Genomic DNA, 23485 nt, shown 5'->3' with positions numbered 1-23485 from the left:
TCTACCTCTACCCTGGCTGTCTGATCCATGCCTTGCCAAGTTTCTGTGCTAGACAGGAGTCGTCAGAATCGTGCCATTTGTGTTGTCAGTTATAGAAAAATGACCCGGAATAGAAGAACCGCCGCCTTGTTCATAAGTCCACAGGTTGATACATGGTGACTGGTGAGCTACAGTATCATTCAGCACAAGAAATTGGAAGTTTCTCCCTCTTTTTTTATTTGATTTTTGGCCACTTGAATATGTGTTTCTAGAAGTACTGTTTGGTTGAATAAAATAGACCAGGGCAAACCCTCTGAAATTCGGAGGTGCAGAACAGGTGAATTTGTGAGTTGAGTTGAACTGCTATTTAAAAATTCAGAACTGGTCACCATCAAGGACGGTGGTTGCAAAAGGAGACCGTAGCAGCCTCCGAATTTTGAACTTTTTTTTTTGATAAAGAGAATTGTGAACTTGTATGTGGTCAACACTTGGGGTTGTATTGCTGGGCCCAATCCGATGTCGCCACGTCGTGGACCGGGCGCTTGGGTCAACGCGACGGACAAGCGACCCCGCCGGCGCCCGCCGCCGACGTGACGAGGTGCGGTGCACGGCGGCGGCAAGTCGTGGAATGTGCGTGGGCTTGGGGAGAGCCCAACTCCAAATCAGCTTGCAAGTTGCAACTTCCCCTCTTCTGCCGTCATGTTGACATAAACCAAACCGAACCCAACTGAATCGGATCGCAGCACTGCAGCGAGAACGGCTTCGTTCCGCCTCGTCTGATTGCTTCTCTGCAGTGTCGATGGCTTCGAGCTCCGGCTCGGCAGCGCTAGGCGCGGACGCCGTCGACGCGCGCCGCCATGGTCACGGTCACCGTCGAGCGGAGGCCACCACCGGCTTGCCTGAAGGAGCTCGGCGTTAGGTCCTTGCCCAAGTGAGTAAGGGCCAGCCAGTTTGGTTGGACTCCTTGCTCACCGGTTACAGTAGCAAGCTGGAGTTGAAGGAGTCACAATTTCTAGCTCCTCCGGCGGCTGTGAGGGGAGGGAGGGGGGAGAGCGTACCTGTTCCGATGAATAGTGCTTCTACGTTAACGCGTTAGGTGGGTGTCAAGAGGAACCGAAGCTGCTGAGAGAACACGCCCTGAGACGGCACGATAACGCTGTTAGGAAACACGTGACGTCACCTGCGGTTGTTGGAACACGTTGCAGGTGGGGCGGTGAGCTACGGCGCGCGGCAGACGTGCTACGTCGTGAGGGGGAGGGTGAGCGCCACCGTGGAGGGCTCGCCGGACGGCGCCGTCCAGTTCGGCGCCGGTGACCTCGTCCGTCTTCTCCAGGGGGACGCGGTGCACCTGGCACATCGTCTCCGCCGTCGACATGCACTACGCCTTCGATCCATCCTGATTCCAGACAGTGACAGGAAGGAACCAAGGGCTTGCTCTATGCACACAGACTGAAATGTGAAAAACTGTAAAACTGAAGAACAGAACAAGTGCTGTTGATAAAGGATCAGCAAAACCAAGCATTTGCGTCTAATTCCAGCTCCTGGGCCCTGCATATCCAACTCAACTCTCTGTACCTGGATATATCATCCACCAGCAAAGGGATTGATATCCAACTCACCCATTTTGTACCTGAAAAGTTCATTCAGATTATAAGGAGGTAGCTACGGTTGAGGGTACTACCTCGAACACATTTTGGCAACAGATTATGAAGTATGAACCATAGATATATGACGAGCAATACGAGGATTGAAATTCTGGCCCCCCACAACTTCAGGGGGGATAGCTGTTAACATCTAAAGCCGTACAAGGCGTAACATCTAACCCCTAAAGAGGCTAAGACACAAGTTCGACTGACATGGCGGCATGTTAACAGCAGCATAGATAGCAAGACACTCCTACCACAGATTCTACATACTGTACAAGGAACATGTACTCTGTCTCCTATGAAGGAAACCTAGAGAGGCACGTTGGTGCCATCGATTTTATTGTTTCATGGTGCCCATGAAATGCAAGTGCAGCCAGACACCGCTTAACTCCAATCAATTGTTTCATGGTGCCCATGAAATGCAAGTGCAGCCAGACACTGCTTAACTCCAATCAAACTCAAACAGTATGTCTGCAGATTCCAGCCTTGACACCTCAAGCTGATGAGTAGCAGCTTCTACCGATAACACATCAGCAGGGGCACTAGCAAAATCATTCAGGCGAGCTTCGTTAGGAACAGGACTGCTTCCACTAATGCCCCAATTCTCTGTTATTTCCAAGGGACTATTTGCCTGAACATTGCTAACTGTTGTGTGACTGGATAAGTCATGCATATGAGAAGACATCAAGTTCTCCATTGCAGCAACAGACTCATGCTGAAGACCGAACCCCTGGTTTGCTGGGGAATGCACAGGTTGAGAGTCGGTCATTACATGTGGAGACTCAGTGGTGCTGATATCGTAATCTGCTACCCCCAGATCAGATGCCACGGTAGCAAGTATGTCTTCCCAGCTTTTAGTGCCAACATCTGTTACTGGTTCTGGTAGGCATGGTGTTCTCTCAGTTATCAGCGAGGTGCACCGCGAAAGTTGTGGCTCTATGACATCCATCCCGTTTGTGGCAACCTGATAATATGCCGCTGGCTGAACTTGCTGCACCTGATATGCTGTTGGTGCACTGAAAGATCTCTGGAAAGGATTGTTCTGAGCAGTTCCAGTGAAAGCATTGGTTGTCGGTGCCACATGAGCTGCCTGAGATACATGCGGCAATGCCTGGTCCATCAGGGAATTATCTGGACAAGCAGCACCAAATTGGCTAGCATTTTTGGATGCAAAGCCTGGAGAAACAGCCCCTGCTCTTTTGAAAATTGCACGTGAATGAGTATTTTGAGTAATATGAGCATTGCAAGTACCTCTTCCAGCCCTTGGTGAACTGACTGTTCCCCCTACGCTCAGTGAGACTCTTACTGAGTGATGCCTTTGTTGGTTTTGGCTCCCTTCATTAAGAAGAGGGCTTTGGATGGCAAGAGGAGGGTGACCCGCATGCAATACAGAAGACGGAGGCAATTGAGGGGCTGCAAAATGCCTTGCTGAGTACAAGTCATTGGGGAGTTTTTCTGGAGCAGATGCTGGCAGCTGGGTGCTCCTGAATACTTGCCTCATCAGTTTCCATTTCGGCTCCTTATCCGTAGCATGGCAATGATCATTAGATGATGTACTGTTACCCCAATATTTGCATGGAGCTGGAGCGTCACATACAAAACAGTGGCACTGCATTTGAGAAAACAACCATACAATTGCATTAAAGACATTTATTGGTTACTCTGCTAGCATGTTTAACTAATTATGTTGCCAACAATGTCAGGGAGTGAAAAATGTTTGTTACTGACCATGACACAATGCTTCGCATGAGAAGTAGTGCTGAATGGCAAGTTTGAACATAAATGGCGTGAATGAGGGAAGTCCCTGCATGCTATCTGCAAAAGAATAGACAATTGTTAAAAATAAATAATAAAAGAATACTAGTGAAGATAGATTAGTTTCTACGAAAAGACTTGACATGAACAAAGCCCGGCAATATCAATATGAACCGATATAGACAGAAATACATATGCACTTAAGTACATCATTCCACATTAGAGTAATGAATGTTCAAGCACTTCCACATTATATGCACCTCAGGGTACATCCCACAACATTAACAACATGCAATCAAAGTACTACATGCTGCCGGAAACTAACCACCTTCTCAGCCACACATAGACATAACAAGAAATCAGCAGAAGATAACTACAACACACATAGCTTAAAACATAGGGAATCATTAGCCTTTTATGCAAAGCTTCTACTAATACATGAATGCAACTCAATGATTCAACATTTCAACTCTCTATACATGCTGTAAAATATAAAAAAGTCTTTTATGGAATGTACAAAATGCAGTGCTAGTGCTGCATATAAAAAAGGAAGGAATCAAATACCGGGCCTTTCTCCGCAACTATCTGCAATTCATCCGAGCTGCCATCTCCCGCGCTACCCTCCTCATCGGCAACGGTAACCGCCTTATCAGGGTCACCATCTAGGACGACGCAGTCATCATCATCCTCATCACAACCACCATCAGCATTGGCCTTCTTCTGCAGCGCAGGCTTGGACAACTCACTCATAAACACAAGGTCATCAGGCTTGGCTGTCTGCTGCAGCACCGGTGGAGCAGATATCTCACTCATAACCATGAGGTCATCGAAATCCTCCCCGGTTGCATCATCATCCACATCGAAAAGGTCTGCCGTCCATCCGGCGGGGTCGATGGACCCGAGGGCGTCGCTGATGAGGAAGTCCTCCTCATCGGAGCTGATGTCCACAACACCCCCCACCGGCGCCATCCGAACCGCGAATCAGAAATCCTTAAGCCGCCCCACAGATTTCCCCCTAAATGAACAACTTAACGAGGTCCCGAGGGACCAAGAAACACTCCCCCGACACAAAGCTAGCCGGGGAAAGGTGAGCTCGACATGTCACCAGCCGCCATGGATCAAGAACCGGAGAGGGTTCCCAAGAAACTTGACCAGGGGCATCCCCTATCCCATCAGAACGCAAATCTTAGTTCATCCGGCAGCCGATTTGCTCGTCGACGCAAAGGGCGTCACCGCATAACGGCGAAATCCGGCGGCGATGGGGTGGGGAAAGTGCCTGAAACGGTGAAACCAACAGATTCAGAGAAGAACCACACCAAACCATCAACATCGCTGGAGGAAGCCGATTCAGAACCGCAGATGCTACGATTAACAACAGCAAACACAAACGCGCACAGGGGGAGGAGAAGTGTGCAAACCTTAAGCAGTCCTCTCTCCCCTCGGTGGAGAGGGAGAGGGGAGAAGAGAAAGATCACTTCTTTCTGGCGTCCCGGGGAGATAGCAGGCGAAGCAGTTCATCACCTCTGCCGAAAATCTCCCTAGAGATGCTGCTGTTAATTCATTCCGCCGCTACTGTGCATCGCTCTAACGATCTTCCTATGGGCCATGGCAGAGAATTGCAGGCCCTCTGATTTATTTTTCTTTGCGTTGATGGAAGGGGCGAAGGGCGGATGATATAGCGCTCCCGTCCCGTGCAGGTGGCCGCCCCGTGGTCCGTTGAGGCAGGGGAGCGGGTTACGGGTTGTGGAGTCGGATCCACTTGGGGATTGACTTGGCTTGACTTTTTTTTCAGGGCAACTCACAAGAGCTTCTATTGATTCATAGTATCATTACAGTCTTTGGCAGCAATCTCCATAAGCCAACTAGGAGAGAGCCGACCCAACTAAGAGAAGGGGAGGACTCCGATGGCATACTCGCACACCTGTGAGCTGCCTCATTGCCCCCTCTGGAAACAAAAGAAATATCAAAAGCAACAAACAAACTACAAAGCTCCGTGATTTCGTGCCAAACACCCGAAATAGCACTGCGAATCCCTTCATTTGAAAGTAGGAGGTTCACCACCTGGGTGTTGGGTGTTATCCATCTCCAAGATCACCCTCGTTGCTCCTTGCTCAAGAGCCAACAACACTCCATCCCGCGCGCGCCAATGCTTCTGCTGTGATCACATCCGCGACGTTGGTATAGGCTCGCGCCATCACCGCCAGCACCTCACCTCGGGAGTTTCTTAGTACTGCACTGCTTGCTCCTGATGCAGAAGTCATCATATAAGACGCGTCATTATTAACCTTGAGCCAGTCCTTCGGTGGCCTCCTCCAGCGAGCCCGTGGCACCGGCATCCTCACTTGGCTTGACTCAATAACCTCCAAATGTCTCTAGTCTCAAATGGCCGCTGCCCTTGATAAGAATTAAATGGAAGCTTCAAATATTTGAGCAAATTAGCTTGATGGTGAAATGAATACAGTGCATCGTGTATTTGTGTTATACATTTGGTTGGATGATGTGGTTGCAAGTTTGAGAAGCTCCATCCAAAAACAATTAGGGCTTTGTTAGAATGTTTTTTCTTAACGATTGAAGGGAGGCGATATTTAAAGCATTCATGCCAATGTCCCTTTGGCATCGTAAGGAGAATTTTTCCCGCTTTTTCTTAAACTATCTTCTCTACTTCAATTGTTGGATTTCTAAGTGTCTTAGCTTTGTCAGTTTGTCTATTTCGATGTATTAACTCATTAGACTCATTGTGGTGAGTTATATGAACTAATAGCACATAGGAAATCATCATTTTGCTCCACCTGTCACTATTTTTCATTTTATGTGTAAACTGGATACACATTCGGACATCCTACATGCCATATTTCCCCTCTCTTCTATCTTGGTTGTTGTATTGTCTACCTCTAACGCCCTACCTTATTCTCACAAACGACTAAATACGAAATGAATTCAAACTTTGCTACTCCAAGTTGAACTTATATGCATATGATTTTAAAGTATATTTTCTTATTACAAAGTTAATGTATATATTCAAATGTTTCAACTTGTTTGGATTGAGATTTTAGTCCTAATATCATCGCCAACATTTTGAGCCCAAACTTGCACCCGCAAGTTGTACTTTATTAAATTAAAATGTCAAGTTTAGGGTTAGATTTATGAGTTCAAAGTTTTTATTCATTAAAAACAAAGCACTAGTTGTATTGTTTTTTTGTTGTTGAGATATTTATGTTTGAATCTAAATATTTGGAGTGACACTTAGGTGCGGAGGCCGCTGTATGATCGGGGTTGAAGACGTTGATGTTTGGATCCAAGTCATATAATGATCTCACCAAAGAACAACTTATTACATGTACATTTGATACTTGGTTTTCATTGTTACATCTCTCATTGTAACAGTAAAAATCCAACTGTGTGATTTCGATGTTTTTTTTATCTTTCTCCATAGCAGGCACAACCCGCATATCATGGTCCAACGCACGTGGCATCCTCACACAAGTTGTTTCATGCATGCAGGCAACACATTTGTTGTTGATATGGTTTAACAAGTGTATTTTGTTAAAATTATAGTATTTATTGAAAACTAATAAAGAAGATGCGCAAAATCTTTAAGAAGATATTTTCTTGCCAAGAAGATATTAAGCATTTAATGCATATCTTCTCAATATCTTTTACTACTTTACTCAAGCTTACCATTAGATCTACCAAATATTTAACTGTTGTGAGATTCACATGCATGGCAACAATTTATAGCTTCCAAATATTTTCAATTACTTGACTGTAAAGCTTCCAAAATTAGCTACACCAAGTATCCAATTACTTTGAGATTTACATGCATAGCAACGATTTATATCTTCCGAATATCTTCAATTAATTTACTGTGAAGCTTCCAAAATTAGATGCACCAAGTATCCAAATATCTCTCATTTGCTAGATGGAGATCTTGTTTTGTGGAAGAGTTGAAGATGGTTATTCTTAGGACCAAACTATCTATAGGTGACAATATAAAACTCTAGGTGAATAGTCTCATGTAGTACCTCCCCTCCCCCACCCTCCTCTCCCCCCTTGAACCTAAGATTTTGTGTCATGTAAATATTCTTTTATGTGTATACAAAAATAGGGGTGGGACTTCCCCTACCGATTCCTTAAAAAGAGGTATCTAATTATCTTGAGATTCACATTCCAAATATCTTCTATTACTTTACCAATTGTACCAAATATTCAACTACTGTAAGGTGCACATGCATCACAACAATTTATCATCCAAAATATATGCTACTACTTGTTTACTATAAAGCTTCCAAAATTAGTTATGCCAATTATTCGACTACTATGAGGCTCACATACACGGTAATGATTTATATTTTCTCCAAATATATTCTACTACTTTAATATAAAGCTTCCAAAATTAGTTGTCCCAATTATTCAAAAACTATATAGTTCACATGCATGCAATGATTTATATTTTTCAAATATCTTCTACTATTTTATTATGGAGCTTCCAAAAATAGTTGTACCAAATATTGAATTATTACAAGGTTCACATACCTAATATGTTTATTGCATCACAATCGTTCGTGTCATGTCCATAGTAGTGTACCAACACAAGCCCAATTAGGATCAAGCTGCAAAATCGATGGACTGAAAAATAGGATCATGGATGGTGGTTAATTGTTACTCAATGGTCAAGGCCTAAGTAAGACAAATATCAAGCGATCAAGCTCACTCTAAAGTTTCCCATCCTAAGTTCGGTTGTTTGTGCTTCGCTTCAGGAAAAGTCCACCCTTTTTCATCTTTGATGAAGTTGATTTTCACCTCTAATCAAGAAATATGATTTTCATTTTCATCAAATTTTGAAGCGGTCCAGTTTTGCCACCTGTATGATTTTGACAATGGTTTTAACCTACGCGATGTCGTAGGCGTCAAATATACTTTTCCTCACCATAACACAGAACCAAATGTTTTTCAACAAAAAAATTATCAATATTTTTTCTAAAAATATCTTCAAAATACTTTATCATAATACTTTATAGAAAAATAGAAAATAAAAGGAACAATATGTGAGGAGTGGTACCAACGGCTCACCCACTAGGACCTAGCTTTTTTACGATGATGGGACTTTTTTTACGTACGTACGTATGTAACTTTTTGAGCAAAAATTTGGACAACTTTTTGAATAATATTATGATAACTTATATGTTATGCGTGGAAAAATATTCATTTGATTCCTAAACTATTAACTAGGCCTAATTTACCCTCCAGCTACTAACTGCCATCAAAATCGTACAAGGGAGAAAATATAGTTTTAAAAGACAAGGATAAAAATCTTTTTTTTTGTTGGAGGTGGAAAATAAACTTCATCAGTAGTTTTGTTGGTTTAGATACATTGCTCTGCCCTTATCGGCACAGAAGTGGGCAAGAGCCAAGTCCAAGACCTAGCGGCGGCGCCAATGACTCATCGTCCAACCATCTCCTCGACTACCACGAGCATCATGTCTTTCTTCACCAGCTCTGCCGCCGCCAGCGTGTGCTCGACTGATCCCCTTGATTGTGTTGGATTGATCATGTGAATGCTCAAGTGTGAAAGCACTTAATGGATTGTGAGCTCAAGGTAGCAAAAACCAAGTTGGCTTGTGCTAGTGACAACAAACATCTAGTTGTTAGTAATCAAAACCAATTTGCATTTGTGCCTTGATTGGAGGCTCTAGAAGCACCTAAACACATCTAAAGGAGACCTCCCAATGCCATATAAGGAGAGGACCCCTTAGACCTTAAGATTATCTAAGAACCCTAAGCTACCAATCAATTTAAGATGTGTATAGCACATTTTTCATTAAGAAGGGAGGAAAGTGTTAATGTACAAACAGGCACAAAATTGCACGAGAAGGAAAACAAAACGACCTAACACATATTACAAAAAGAAGAAGAAAGAAGAGAAAGAAAGCAAGCTATGGAGGTCTGAAGGCAACCAAAGAAGCCAGCCCGACAAATCCAACCCTAGCCCATAATCTTGCCTCCTCCAAGATAGTCGGAGCAAGAGCCACTGGCTGCAATGCCGAACACTCAAGGACCCTTTGGTTCCGCTCCCGCCATAGCGACCAACCAAGATAAGGAGTCGAAACCTTTGCGTCTAACCTTCGTGATCCTGTTCCGAGCAATGGGTCCACCATTCAGCAAAAGGCTGCTCCACTTGTGGGGCCATCACTTCTAGTTGAAAATACCTTAGAACGCGGAACCATGTTTCTTGACTAAAGGCGCAACCAATGAGAAGGTGGTCCAACATTTCAACTTCCTGGGCACATAATGCGCAGTCATCTCTATCTCATAGTCCATGGCGGCGAAGTCTATTGGAAGTCCATGGCGTCAAAGTCTATTGGAACTCCAACAACAACCATGTAGAACCAACCATCCAAAGAAGCGAAATTTCCCTGAGATTTGCACTTTCCAAAGCTGGTCGGCTCCCAACATTTGCGTGCGTCCCAGGAAAAGAGCTTGGTATGGTGATGCAGAGGAGAATTCTCCCGAGGGCGACCACTTCCAAATGAATATATCCTGCTCCTGGGTTAGCGAACAACTGTGTATCTGATCCCATGTACGTAGGTATTGGGTCACGACCTGTACAGGCATGGGTGATGTCTCTCACCCATCGTTGTCTAATCAGCCCATCCCGCACTGTTCTAGAGTTTCTAGTACGTGCAGGTACAGCCACCCAAAGGTTTGATTCCAATGTCTTTATGGAGCATTCGTCAATCCAATTATCTAACCAAAATAGGGCATGCTCACCGTTGCCCACCACGACCGAAATAGAAGCCTCGAAAAAGGATTTCTCCAGCTTGCCTTGTGGGAATCTCAGGGCCGACCAAGCCTTCATCGTATCAGTACGTGCAAGCCAAAGCTATCGCAATCTAAGAGCCATCCCCAAAAGTTGAAGGTTGGGGATGCCCAAACCCTCAAGGTTAGTGGGGCAGGAGATGTTAACCCATGCGAATGCACATTTTCCTCCAAATGCAGCCTCAGATCCGTACCAAAGGAAGCCTCTAATTAGGGTCTCAATGGCTTTGATGGCCCACGGTGCGACGGCAACAGCTATGGAGATGTGAACCGGGATGGCCGCCAGAGTTGACCTCGCAAGGACTAAGTGCCTACTCCTATTGAGCATCCTGTCCTTCCATGGTGGGAGACGTCTCGCGAACTTATCCACCAGAGGTTGCATCGCTGCCTTGGTCAGCTTGTGGATTGAGAGCGGCTCACCAAGATAGGTGCACAGAAACTCTGCGAGCTGACAACCAAGAATGTCTCAGACAAGGCAGATATGTTCATCCGAGCAATGGATAAGGAAAACTTGGCTTTTATCATAGTTAGCTGCAAGTCCTGTGGCCTTCTCAAACAGTGAAAGAATCTCCTTGATCATGAAGAGATACTTGGTGCTCGGGGAGAAAAAGGCGACCACATCATCCGCGTATAAGGACACATGAAATTTGATTGAATCACGACCGAGAGGCTCGAACATCCCATGATCATCCACCGTGTTGATCATCGCTTGAAAGCACTCCATGACAAGAACGAAGAGCATTGGCAAGAGTGGGTCGCCTTGTCTCAACTCGCGACCATGACAAATTCTTCTCCCCAGGACTCCATTTAGAAGTATCTTGGTGCTCGCCGTGGCTAGAATAGTTGATATCCAGTTAGTCCATGTGCGTCGACATCCGATTGCCGAAAGGAGCTCGACGAGGAAGACCCAGTTAACGGAGTCAAAAACTTTTGCAAGGTCGATCTTGAACATTATCCTTGGTAGCTTCCTCCTAGCGAGCATCTTTGCCACTCCGAGCACATAGCGAAAGTTATCATGTATCTGGCGACATTTAATGAAAGCACTTTGGTTTGGCGAAATCAGTTCATGTAGGTGCGGCGCGAAGCACTTAGCCATTACTTTGGAAAACGATTTTTCCAAAGCTATGAATGAGACTAATGGGGCGGTAATCCCCCAAGGTGGTCGGCTCCATCTTCTTCAGTATAAGGATTAGCAGCGCCTCATTGAGGTGATGGAAGTTTCGGCAATCCATCGAAGAGAGGGAATTTAAGGCTCTAATGATATCCTCTTTTATTATCAACCAAGTTGACCTATAGAAGCAACTAGTAAATCAGTCGGGACCAGGCGCCTTGTCAGAAGGGAGGTCATTAAAGGACGACCAAGGTCGGACAGGTCCAACTGGGGAAGGCCTAGCGCTTGGAAGTTGAGAGCACAACCTCTGTCATGGTTGGTCCCTAGAATTTGTCTCAAAGTGGTTAAAGGTTGCGTCTGCTTTGTCGGATTCATCAACCAACGTAACTCCCGCGACCTCGAGCGAAGCAATGCGGTTCTTACAACATTGGTGGTTCGCGTGAAGATGGAAAAATTTGGTGTTAGTATCACCCTCATGTAGAGACCTAATGCTGGATTTCTGTCTAGCGATGGTCCGCTCGAGAGAAGTGAGTCCGAGGTATCTAATTTTGAGGAAATGTCGTAGAGACAGTTCTGCAGGGGAGAGCGACCTAGAGTCTCGCGCAGCCTCCAACCTAAAAATAACTTCCTTGGCGACCTGGATCTGTGTTTGTATGCTACCGACCGCTTTGGCACTCCACTTCTTAAGCCCTTTGGCTGTTTCACGCAGGAGGTGGTCAATGGTTCGGAGAGGGTCCTCCATCGGCCTCAGACCATTCCATACCCCCTCTATCGCCTCCAAAAACCCATCAAATTATGGCCAATATGCTTCAAACCGAAATCGACGCTTTGGGTGGAACCCATCATCAAACTGGAGTAGTATAGGTGCGTGATCTGAGCATCACATCGTGAGTGCCTGTAGCGAACACCTGGGAAAGAGCTGCTCCTAATTTGTGGAGACAACACCCGATCAATGCATTTGATTGTGGGATATAGTCGCTCGTTGCTCCAGGTGAAGATGCGACCATGCAGGTGGACCTCCAATAGTTCTAGATCGTTAAAGATCCTCCGAAAGCGACCCATCATGCGTCTGGATAGACAACCATTATTTTTATCCGCCGCTTGATATATTAGGTTGAAATCCCCGCAGAGCATCCGTGGGCCAGTTAGCGTTCCATGGAGGGAACGGAGCTCCTGCAAGAAGGCGACCTTATCAGGCTTGTCCTGCGGCCCATACACCATGGTTAGCCACCAATGTTGTAGCGGCACATCCTGAGCAGCGACCTTAACAATGATAGAGTGAGTGCCCATAGTGGGATAGGAGATATTCTAAACATTGGTATCTCAAGTGACCAAGATACCCCCACACGTATGAGTAGCAGGAAGCGCAAAATAGTCAAAGTCCAAGCCTAGCATATCCAAAATAATGTTGCTATTTACAACATCTAGTTTTGTTTCCTGTAGACACAGGAGTGAAACCTTCTCCGACCTTACAAGTTCGCGAACAACAGTATGTCTAGCGCGGCGGTTGAGACTGTGAACATTCCATACACTTAAGTTTACATCCATAAGAAACACAAATCAATAGGAACGACCAAGGGGAACGCGAGGGCTGCTACAGGCACCCTTCCCTAATCAAATGCTCATCTGGAAATAGCACCTTAGTCGCAGCATGAGTTCGTCATCCTCCAAGATGGCGCCCTAAAACGACCCGTCGATCCTGATACCGAAGAGTTCCTGGATGGCAAGACAGTGCTCATCGGAGAGGCCCAACACGAACAGCTTCAAGTACTCCTGAAATGAGGTGGTGTCGGGTGCCTTGTCCTGAGCAATAAGCCCAAGTCAAAGCATAATCACGTTTTGGATTGCCATCTCTAGGTTCGTGCGACGTCCCTTGGAGAAAGCCGCAATGCGACTGCTCCGGCGGAGAGAAGTGATGGGAGGCAGTGCCTTGGCACGTCTAACTCGTGGCTTTGCTGTAACGACTGGCACTCTAATCACTTTCTACAGGGAGGAGCAGAAATCCGCGACTAGAGGGCCTAAACTTCCAGGCGAACTGCCCTTGTGGTGGTGACGTTATCGACCTTAGTGACCTAGGAAGGAGGTGGGGAATCCACATCTGGAGTAGCCACCGAGAAGGCCGCAGCCGCAGGTCCCACGACCAATGGCACAACGATGGGGGCAGCCTCAGAGATCACGCCTGGTGACACCTCGACCGTTTGTCTTGCAAGGCCACCAAGCGGAAGTGCGACCCCAGGAAAGTAGACGGCCTCTAGGGTTGGCCCTGCCATTGAAAGGTGAGCCCTCTAGGGGGCGGCTGGAGGGGTGCCGGAATGGTGCAGAACACCAATCGAAGGGGAATGGGTCGTGTGGAGGAGCTGCGCTCCCTGCGTCACCCAGCCTGTACCAGTGTGGAGGTCGCGCGTTGGGCGGGGCGGGCCGCGCAATCAGCTTCCTAGACCATAGGGTTAGGTCCTCTCACAGGCGCCTGGGCCCGCTGCGGGAAGCCGTCCGGCCCCACCGTCGAAGAGGCTGAAGGCGGCGACACGGTATGTGGTGGGCCGTCGTAGGTGATCCGTCCCTCCCAGGTGATGGCGAAGAGGTCGCCGTCGAGGGTGGTGGATTGAACGGCAGCGCGGCTGCGAACAGGAGGCTGTTGCGACCAGCCACCAGCATCGGGCGATGAATTCCTTGGGGGGCCCATGATGGAATGGAGCATGGCCGGGGCGAGCTGCAATGGGAAGAATTGGCGACCCAAAGGGTGACCCACCGAGGATGCACAATCCAACGGAGGCAGTTCCCGCACCATGCCGGGTCCGGGAGGCGCGCCTTCGGGAGGAGGCCCGCCACCTCTCGGTCCAGGACCCGCACCAGGACCTCGCGGCATGCTGACCCGCATGGCCGCACCATCACGTGTGGGGGTCGAGGAGTTCGCTGCGACCACCAGCAGGTCAGTAACTTCTAGGATGTTAATAACCGCTCGCTAGTGGATGCAATCAGCCGTAAGGAAGAATTCCTTAAGGTTGCCTTTTGATTCCATCTCCGGTGTCAGGGAAATGACCCAGCAAGAAGACCCAAGAATTTCCTGGGTCGTGCTATGCATCCGAAGGTGTACTGGCACCCCCCACAATGTCGATCCGAAGCCGGTAGTCCATGGACGCAGCACTGGCCCAGTTCTCGTGTCGCCATCAACGGAAGACGAACTGCATCTCTCCCTCCGGCACCGGGGCATGAAGGACTCGGATCATGGTGTGGAAGTCCCTGAACATGATGAGGAATTCTTCAGGGTAATAGGGGTGAACTAGGAAAGAGCCCGGTTCAACCCCAAAGCGACCATGCAGGTACTCTTTGACATCAGCCATAGAAGAAGCCGACCGGCTGCTCGCGACCAAAGCTCTCTCGAGCGCGACCTCATTGGCGACCACCTCCACAGTATGCGGGATGACACACAGCTCGATTCTCAGCCTCCGACACGGAGCACCAAGAGGTGGGGGAGAGGAGACCACCTCTGGAGCTGGGCTGGCCATAGTTTGTAGACGACAAGGGTGGGAACTTGTCAGCGAGGGTGTGGCGCAGACCGCGTTGGAGCCGGTCACAGTCGAAGTAGAAGATGACGAGCGGTCCACCCTAGCCCCGGACGCGTGAGGCTGGTGCTGATGGAGTTGCCCCGGCGGCACCTGGGGTTGCCTGCCGGTAGGTGGTGGATGCGGGGTGTTGTTGCCTCAACGGCGCTTGTGGTTGCTTATCGGCCGGTGGCGGTGGGGGTGGCGGTACCACGCAAGGAGGTGCCCAGCGCGAAGCCCTCCCTAGGCCAACAGCGCCACGAAGATGGGGCGCTGCGACGCCAGGGCCTGCTGAGGTGTGGCGCAGGACCCTCGACCGCCAGCAGTCTTCAACGCGATGGCCCACCTGGTGGCAACGAAAGCACCACGCGGCATTGGGGCACCTGGCGGCGACATAGTCCTCGCCAAAGCAATTGAAGCAGAGTCCCACGAGGTCCGACGTCACCGGCCTGCGCGGGCGTGGCGGGGAGCGGGACATCAGTGTTTGCTGGGGCCAGCGACCTCCCAACCCTCTTCCGCGGCCTCATCCCCTTCCTCCTCCACGGTCGGGATGATGACGATTGTGCCCACTTGAATGGGGCTAGCTCATCGGGCGTCCGCCATGAATCCGCCGGCCACCGACAGCACCCGAGCATCAGTCGGCCGTGGGCTGGGAGGCAACCTGTGGTGGGATGCAGCGACCATGGAGCTCATCGAGGCGGGAGCATCGAATGGCCATGGGCTTGGAGGCGACCTAGGGTGAAAAGATGCGACCTTGGAGCCCGTCGAGGCGAGTAGGGGGTTAGGCGCGGTGCGATTGTGCCGTGAGGGAGCATTTTGTGGGGGGACGGTGACCGATGGTCGGACGCAGTGAAAGGTCGGAAGGGCCCCGCCGAGGGAGTGTGAGCGACCGTCGGAGCAGGCGGGGGGGGGGGGGCACCGCAAGAGCGTTGGTGAGGTGGTGGGCGTGGCCTTCGGAGCGGGTGCCACCTGTAATAGCTGCCATTTAAGTCATTTAAGTGACTTTGAAAAAATTGGAAGCAATTCGAGAAGAAAAGGAAAAGAATTTGGCCAAAAATCAAATTTGGGCCAAATTTGGCCGAAATTTGAATTTTGAATTTGAAATTCAGAAAAATTCAGCAAAAATATAGAATAGAGGTGTAAGGATGATTAGAACTTAAGGGTCAAAAATTTGGAATAAGATTTGATCCTAAACACTCAAAAGAAATCAGAGAAGGAAATGAAAAACTACATTTACTGTTCACCGTCCGAAAATAGAAGTTCAGAAAAACAGCAGCAGAGTCTGTTTTCAAAATTAATTTCTGGTGAATTTTTCAAATAAGTGAATCAGAACAACTACACCATATCAAAGTATGGACTTTGGACTCCAATAATTGGGTGTTGTTGGCCAGGAACATGGAAGGGAACAATTTCGAAATTGAGCTCAAAGTCAGCACATTGTCACAGTTAACTGTCACCCTGAAAATGGTTAAGTCTGAAACCAACAGCATAGGGTCGACTTTGAACTTGAATTCAGAGCAATGTAGATCAAGAGGGGTAGGTGTTCTTGAGCAAAATGGAACCTTGGGATGTTGTAGAACACATTTGGGAAGAAATTGGACTGGAAGGAAAGGAATTGGATCACTAAATTGATTCACCAAGTGAGATCGATGTCACTGTCAGTTAACTGACGAACTGAATGTCGGGTTCAGTCAAATTCAGACAAACACGAGAAACAATTCAAAATTCCGCCCGGTTTGATGTTTATCTCGGGGTAGAGCCAAAATAAAAGTTGGAGGATTCAAGTTTATCTACAACTTTGGTTAAGACACATGTGCACCGTCGGATTGGAAATCGGCCGTGATGAAGCTCTGTAGATCTCGGGCGTCAGAAGAAGGAAAGAGGAGTGGTGACAGAGCAGCAGGACGTGTCGCCGCCGCCGCTCTCGGTTGCTCGCCAGCACGGCAGCTACGCCACCTCCTCACCACGCAAGCCTACGAGTAGGCCACGGTGTCGCCCATGCGCGCGGTGAACGCTTGAATAACTACCGCTCCCGCGCCGCCGTTTCACCGCCGTTCCTTTTTACCGCCGCCAGCGCCTCTGTCCCCGTTGCCGCCACCGAGCAAAATTCCACCGCCACACCGCAGCTCCCGCCGATTCCTTCCGTCCACACCTCCGCCCACACCCCACCAGCAACCCTAGCAACTTGTTGCCCAGCTTCTTCGCTGTCACGCCTTGAACCGCCGCTGCTCCTGTCCGCCGTCGCCGCGCCACCCGCTCACGGTGAGCACTATCTTGCACCGGTTCCCTTCCTCCTTAAGTAGTCGTAGGCCAATCCTTAGGGTCCTAGGATGGTGTAAGAGTAGTTGTTCGAGTAGTTTGTGCCGCCGTCGTGAGTAGTCGCGACCGGCCGAGGGTGTCGCCGCCCGTCGCCGTGGAGGGAATGGCTCCGGCCATCTCCCGAGGAGCTGTTGCTGCGCACGAGTGCGTGAAGGTGTAGAGGTGCTGTCCTGACCTAGCTTCGCCGCCGGTGGGGCGCCGGCCGGCGAGTCGCGCCGCCCCCTGTTGCGCGTGCGTTTTGGCGGGAGGAGGAAGAAGCTCCTGGACGCTCGGGCCCGCGCGACAGAGAGAGAAAGGAGAAGAGGGGGAGAAAGAGGCCGGGCGCGCGGTCGTCTGTTGGGCCGCGGCCTTGAGGCCCAGTAACGCGCGCACGGTCGGCCATAAAAGAGAAAAGGGCCGTAGGCCCAGTGGAAGCAGGCCGCGCCCGTGAAGGAAAGAGGAAAAAGGAAGAGGGCCGTTGGGCCGGTGGTAGGCCGAGAAAAAGAAAGCGGCCCACAGGGCCCGCCAGAGGGAGAATAAGGGCGGCGGGAAAATGGAACAGGAGAAAGGTGGGTCCGCGCCGTGGGGCCCAGTGCGCGTGAGAGAGGGTAGCGTCGAGCTGAGTGAGAAAAGTTTTCCGGGTGTTTTTCGGAAAAAAAATTAGATTTCCTTTAGAAAGTAATTAGTTTAAATCCGTTTTACACCATTTAAATCACAGAAATTTCTAGGAATGTCCAAAATTAGTGAAACCAATTTTGTTAGGCTTGTTTTATTTTCCTTTATGCATTAAAATTTTTACACCCTAGGAAAATAATAAAAATTCGAGTATTTATTTAATGCCTTCCTTTCAAGGTAATTAAATAAATACTTAATATTTATAAAATGTATAAAATATCAAATAACATTTTCTTAACCACAAAATTATTCTTAACTCATAGGAAATTAGGTTTTCAAGTTAGAAATTAATTATAACTTTTTCTAAAGATAAAAGAAAAAGCCTTAGGTAGGGTTAAATAGGAAAATAAAAATTTTGGGTTAATCTTTTTGGGTTTTTGTGTGTTGGCTTGCAACTTTATCATGATAAATTGTATAGTCCTTGTTGGCTTGCAACTTTATCATGAAGGAAAGTTGTATAGTCTTTTATTCAAAATTTTGCATTCCTAACCCCTGCATGTGTTGTGCTATAGATCCCGAAGCACCAGAAGGAGAATATTTGGAATTTTCAGAAGGACCTTCGGAGTTCGAAGAAGTTTTTGAATTAGTCCCCTGTGAAGCCAACCCATCAGAGAATACTAACTTTTTAAGCGAACAAGGCAAGCCCCGATGCATTTATACCTATCTATTTTGGAGTCGTTATTTCATGTGTCCAATTATTGGTTATTTGCTAAATGGATGCACTAAGTCTAGGAGTTGCTTGAAACCTATTCTTGTGTATGATCATGCCTTGTTTTAAGGATATCTTTGCCACTTGTTCAAACCTGAGAAGATACCCAAGTCTAGAACTGCTTACTTGCTTACATACTTGGTTTACCAACCTTAAGGAAAACTTTTGAGTCATACATATTGCTTATGGAAAGATATCTTAGAAATTGAGAAGCGGACAGAAGCTAGAGATATAGTTCTGTCTGCTAGATTAATCGGTTAAGGCCCGATTCGTTGTCTTAACCTTTGATCAAGTGATAAGCATCTGATCACTTACTGGGTATGGGACCAGTAAAGCCCAGTAGGTTAGTAAACTCTATGGTCGGGAATACTTCATACCCGCGCTTGACGTGCTGGAGATTGGCAGGGGTGTAGCCTGAAACTCACATGGTGATCGGGCCAGACGTGGGGTCCCATGTGGGGGTGCATCCCTGGGTCCGGGTAGTCGTATTCCTAATCATTGATTTTGCTAATCGAGAGGTTGTTATGTACGACCTGGACAGTCGTATAAAGCTGGTGATCAGGGTACTCTCCTGCAGGATGTAAATTGATCCGGATCGCCGCAATTCTCGGTTATGAATGCACTTGATCACTGTTGAGCATCGTAGTTTAAATTCATGCAATATATATATATCTTCTGATAATGTTTGATGTATGACTTAATATCTATGATCGCTTTTGCCTTATGCTCATCATTTAGAATGGATAGGTAATGACTTAACCTAAATAAAAGATAAAACTAAGGCATCACTTATAGTAAGCTTTTTCGGCAAAAGTTGCATCAACCCAGTACACCAAAAGCTATCACATACATCCCAAGAAAACTATTATATTGGTTAGTCGGGTAAGACTTGCTGAGTACCCCGTACTCAGGGTTTTCCCTTGTGGCTATCTTTCAGAAGCTCCGCAGGAGTCTACAGAGGAGGAAACCTAGGGTATTGTTATGAGTCTCACAATACCCTTAGAGAAGAAGTTTTAAATGCTCATCTCCTCCTGAACTGTGTATGTTTAAATCTTAGAACTCTGTCTAACACTGCACTGCTAAGTTTGCTTCCATCTATGTTCTGTAATAACTCGTACCTTTTATATGTATGTAAAAATGTAATGTTTGTTGATGTTATCCCATCGCGGATACTATCCTGAGGTATGGCTATGAGACACGTCGTGGATCTTTCGAGGAGTCCTAGGGACACTCAACGGACTACCGGACTTATGCTGTTTTAGGTGCGTTTCGGATAATTGCTGTTCCGACAGTGATTAAGCGCACTTAAACCAGCTTAAGTTGGGCGGTTCCGCCACACCACCGGCGGAGGGGCACACCGCAGGAGCGCTGGCGAGGGTGAGGGCGTGTGTTCCGGAATAGGGACGCCGGATCCACGGAGGACCTCCCTGAAGGTTGGGGATGGCGATCGGCCCGATGCGGAGAGGGACGGCGACCCGAACGCGAGAGTATGCCCAGATCTCGCGGATCGACGAGATTGAGGGTCCCGCCTCTGAGGAGCCGGGCCCTGGCGACCCTCCCAGACCGCCGAAGGTGGGCGTGGCGCAGGAGGAGGGGTGGAGATCCTCCGGATCTAGATCTAGCTCCAGCGAGGTGAGCTCGGGCATGGCAGCGAGACGCGAGTGGGAGGAAGGGTGGGGAAGGGGTGGAGGAGGTGCGGAGGGCTGGCCGCTAGCACCAGAGTGGCAGCCGGCGGGTGGCTGTGGCCGTTAGGACCAGAGTGGTCACTGGCGTAGGGCGGAGGGGGCAGAGCTCACTCGCGACTCAGGAAGGGTGAGCTCACTCGCAAATCAAAGCTGATGGTGGAGCATTGGGAAGAGTTATGCTAGGGCATCTACATCAACTAGAGCACCAAGCAGGCACATGGTCGTTAGCGAGCCGCTAGGGCTATTCATCGAACGATGATATGTGTTTATGGATTTAATCAAATTTTTGGTGTTCTAGCTAGAGCTAGTGATGTTAAGATTCAACACCTTGAACACCGTTCCCCTCGACTCTCTTCTCTTTGGGCCATCTAGCTGATCCGATACGAGCCGAGCTCGAGCTCCAAGCCTCCAAGGTAAGCAGCTTTGTCCGCGCCGGTCTCGAACACCAACCCGAGCTCGCTCGAGCTCGGCTCGAGGCGGTGTCGTGCTGTAGCTTGGGCACCTGGGCACGCTCGGGCTCTGCTCATTGACACTTAACGGACCACCCCACTCCCACGCAGTCATTCCGTCGAACACCTCGCCGGCACGGCGGCACCGCTGTCTTCTCCGCATCCCCGCCGGCTGATCCCCGGAGGAGATGGAGAAGTTCTTCTCCTACACCTCTAACGGCCCACGGCGGGATGAGAACGCCGGCATCACCCTGCTCTCGGGCCCTCCGTGCTGGTAACGCGCCTCGTCCTCACCTTCGTTGCTCAAACTAGGCCCGTTTGCGCACGCGCCGCGCCGGGATCGAATCGCAGCAAACCGGGATCGTCACCCCCCGTGCTCTTGTTTTTCTGCAAGGCCAGCGGGAAGACCTCGCTCCTCTTCCAGTTCGCGGTGAACCGCACCGCGGAGAGCGGCCGCGGCGTGGTGTTCATCTGCAGCAAGGGGAGGATGGAGAACAACCCCCCTTTCTTGTCCCAGGTGAGGAGCCTTCGTTTGCTTGGCAACGTTGCTTATGGGGAAGGGGAGCAACCTGCAGAGGTTGCACGTGCTGGACCGATGTTCCTTACTTCCGATGCCACGCCTTCAAATTTGATTTCAGGGTGTTGACCCATCGATGAGCTTACTTCAGAGGATACAAATCAAGTAAGAGATCTCTGACTCATGGATGTGGTCCTTGTTCTGCATAGTGATGAGGTGATCCCATGATTTGAAATTCTGAATGGTGTAAGATTGTGCAATGTTGTGTATTTGATAGATTGTGATGCTGGTTTTTCTTTCTGCTCGGTTTATGGTTTAAAATTTTGCTAAAACGGTGGCTGTTTCAAGTAGCGATGGCTAATTTATGCTCAAATTATGTGTTGTCTGCTCATAGATACGTTGAAGATGGTGACGAGATCAGAAAGTACTTTGCTGCATTTCACCTTCTTGACAACTTCCCCGCTGCAGTCATTGTTGATGATTTTGCAGATTTCTTCTCTGAAAGGTGTCACTTCTGTTCTGTCTTGTGACTTTAATGATATTTGTCTACAAAAGATTGCGAACTTCATGCTATGGCATGCAAATATGATTCAGCATTTGTACATAAACACCCTAAATCCCTAATATGCAGCAACCTTGCAATGTCCCTCCTTCTATGTTTCTTCTAAGTAAAACTTAAATGATGGATTTAAGGGCACTGATCCCTGAAAATCAGATATTTTGTTGTGCACTCTGTCTTGAATTGTTAATGTTATGTGCTCAATCATTTGTACATATCACTTGAGTTTCATATTATCTCATAGCTGAGCATATTTCATTTTAGAATACTGTCATCAGTTGTTTACTTAAGCATTTCCTTATAGCAGAAACTACTTCACTATGTTTTATGGATAATATAACCTACTTAACAAGCATTTTTGTCTGATTCCACTTTCCGCTATACAAAAAAGTTATGCACCAGTGCACAAAAAATTAAATTCTAGACTTGCAGCCTTTATTTTTCTATATATGTAGTTCTGACCTTGCTGAAACTGTAATAGGAACTGCCAACAAAGATATGGGACTACTAGGGCTCGAGATCTTGCGATGGTCCGCGTGTTAGCTTTGTGCCACAATGCTATTGGGCATGCAAAGTAAGTGATGTAGTCAGTGCTAAATCTTGATATATCTTAGTACCAGTATGTTGTTTGGAGTAACCATCTAAATCTCATTCATAGTGCAAAGCTGGGAACCCTTGGTTCTTGCAATCTATTACTATCTGATGTACTGCAAGGTGATACCCCAAGATCGCTGTTCATTTACAAAAGATGGATAAATTCCATATATACAATACGAGGTAAATCCTGTAGTAGACATTATTTCTTGTTCATTCAATTCTTACTTGTATTATGCAAATCCTTTTGTGTTGCCACTCATCATCTCAAAAGTTTCAATGGTTGAGATGGTAGAGCTGTTTGCATTCACATAGATTGGAAGTCATGTTGGGGCATAATGTTAATATGTATCCAACTTAAAATGCCCAGGTGAACATGTCAAACTACCTGTCAAATAGTCTTCAGAATGCAGATTATTGTTTTGAACCAAATGACCTTTTCTTTTATTTAATAATAGCTCCAGTTACTTTGTTCATGACTCAATACATGTTTAATATTGCTTGAGTTAGCATGTTTACACAATTTAATTTCTTGTCCTTTTGTAGGTGACGGCACAGGATCCTACATACTTAAGAATATTGGCAGTTCAGAAAGCGAATCCAAGAAAGCAAGAAAAGCTAAGTACTCAGTAGCGCTACAATATCTTGTTCTTGAAGAGATCAGCAATTAAGACTCCTCTCTCTTTTTTTATTACACTTGAGTGCCCAAGACTGTGGAGAAGTTACCTATCAGAGCAGCCAACAGCTAGTTTAGTATTCAGATTTCTACCAGTTGCACTTGGTGCATATGAGTTGGTTGTAAATGAAAATTTGCATCCCTAGTTGATATTTGACTTTTACATGTGCACCAACCAGCAACCTGGTTTATGTTGTATTGAACGACAGCAAGTATGTTGTGCTGAGTGCTGACAGATTTCCAATGTCCTCATCTTTCCGGAAGCTCAGGAACTGTTCTAGTTGCTGGGCTGGATTGCTTACTAGTGCCTGACAACTACTTAACGAAGTAGCAAGGGAGCCTTTTAGGAACATCCTTGGCACGAGCAAAGTGATAACTGAGTAGTCAACTTCACCATTTCTATTCAGATCAATGTATTGAGTTTCAGGTGTATTTCTATTAACTATTTTATTGGCCTTTGCTCTTCCTGTGAGT

At 47.5% G+C, this 23485-nt stretch overlaps 2 protein-coding genes across 2 annotated transcripts; one reads left to right on the top strand and one right to left on the bottom strand.

The window, feature by feature from the left end:
* Positions 1-1683: 1683 nt before the first annotated feature.
* LOC117840864 (RPM1 interacting protein 13) lies at positions 1684-5041 on the bottom strand. The gene is made up of 4 exons (XM_034721399.2): positions 4799-5041; positions 3945-4656; positions 3354-3440; positions 1684-3234 (listed from the first exon to the last, which is right to left on the bottom strand). The coding sequence occupies exons 2-4, from the start codon at positions 4347-4349 to the stop codon at positions 2068-2070; spliced, it is 1659 nt and encodes a 552-aa protein (XP_034577290.1). The 5' UTR covers positions 4350-4656; positions 4799-5041; the 3' UTR covers positions 1684-2067.
* A 15543-nt stretch (positions 5042-20584) lies between these two features.
* LOC117840585 (uncharacterized) lies at positions 20585-23475 on the top strand. The gene is made up of 7 exons (XM_034721106.2): positions 20585-20939; positions 21065-21182; positions 21304-21347; positions 21577-21687; positions 22223-22315; positions 22400-22518; positions 22882-23475. Exons 1-7 carry the CDS (start codon positions 20854-20856, stop codon positions 23004-23006), a joined length of 696 nt encoding a protein of 231 aa, XP_034576997.1. The 5' UTR covers positions 20585-20853; the 3' UTR covers positions 23007-23475.
* The last annotated feature ends 10 nt before the right edge of the window (positions 23476-23485 follow it).

Source organism: Setaria viridis, chromosome 9 (assembly GCF_005286985.2).
Source record: "Setaria viridis chromosome 9, Setaria_viridis_v4.0, whole genome shotgun sequence".
NCBI classification, from domain to species: Eukaryota; Viridiplantae; Streptophyta; class Magnoliopsida; order Poales; family Poaceae; genus Setaria; species Setaria viridis.
This window is presented reverse-complemented; position numbering and strand designations above follow the sequence as displayed.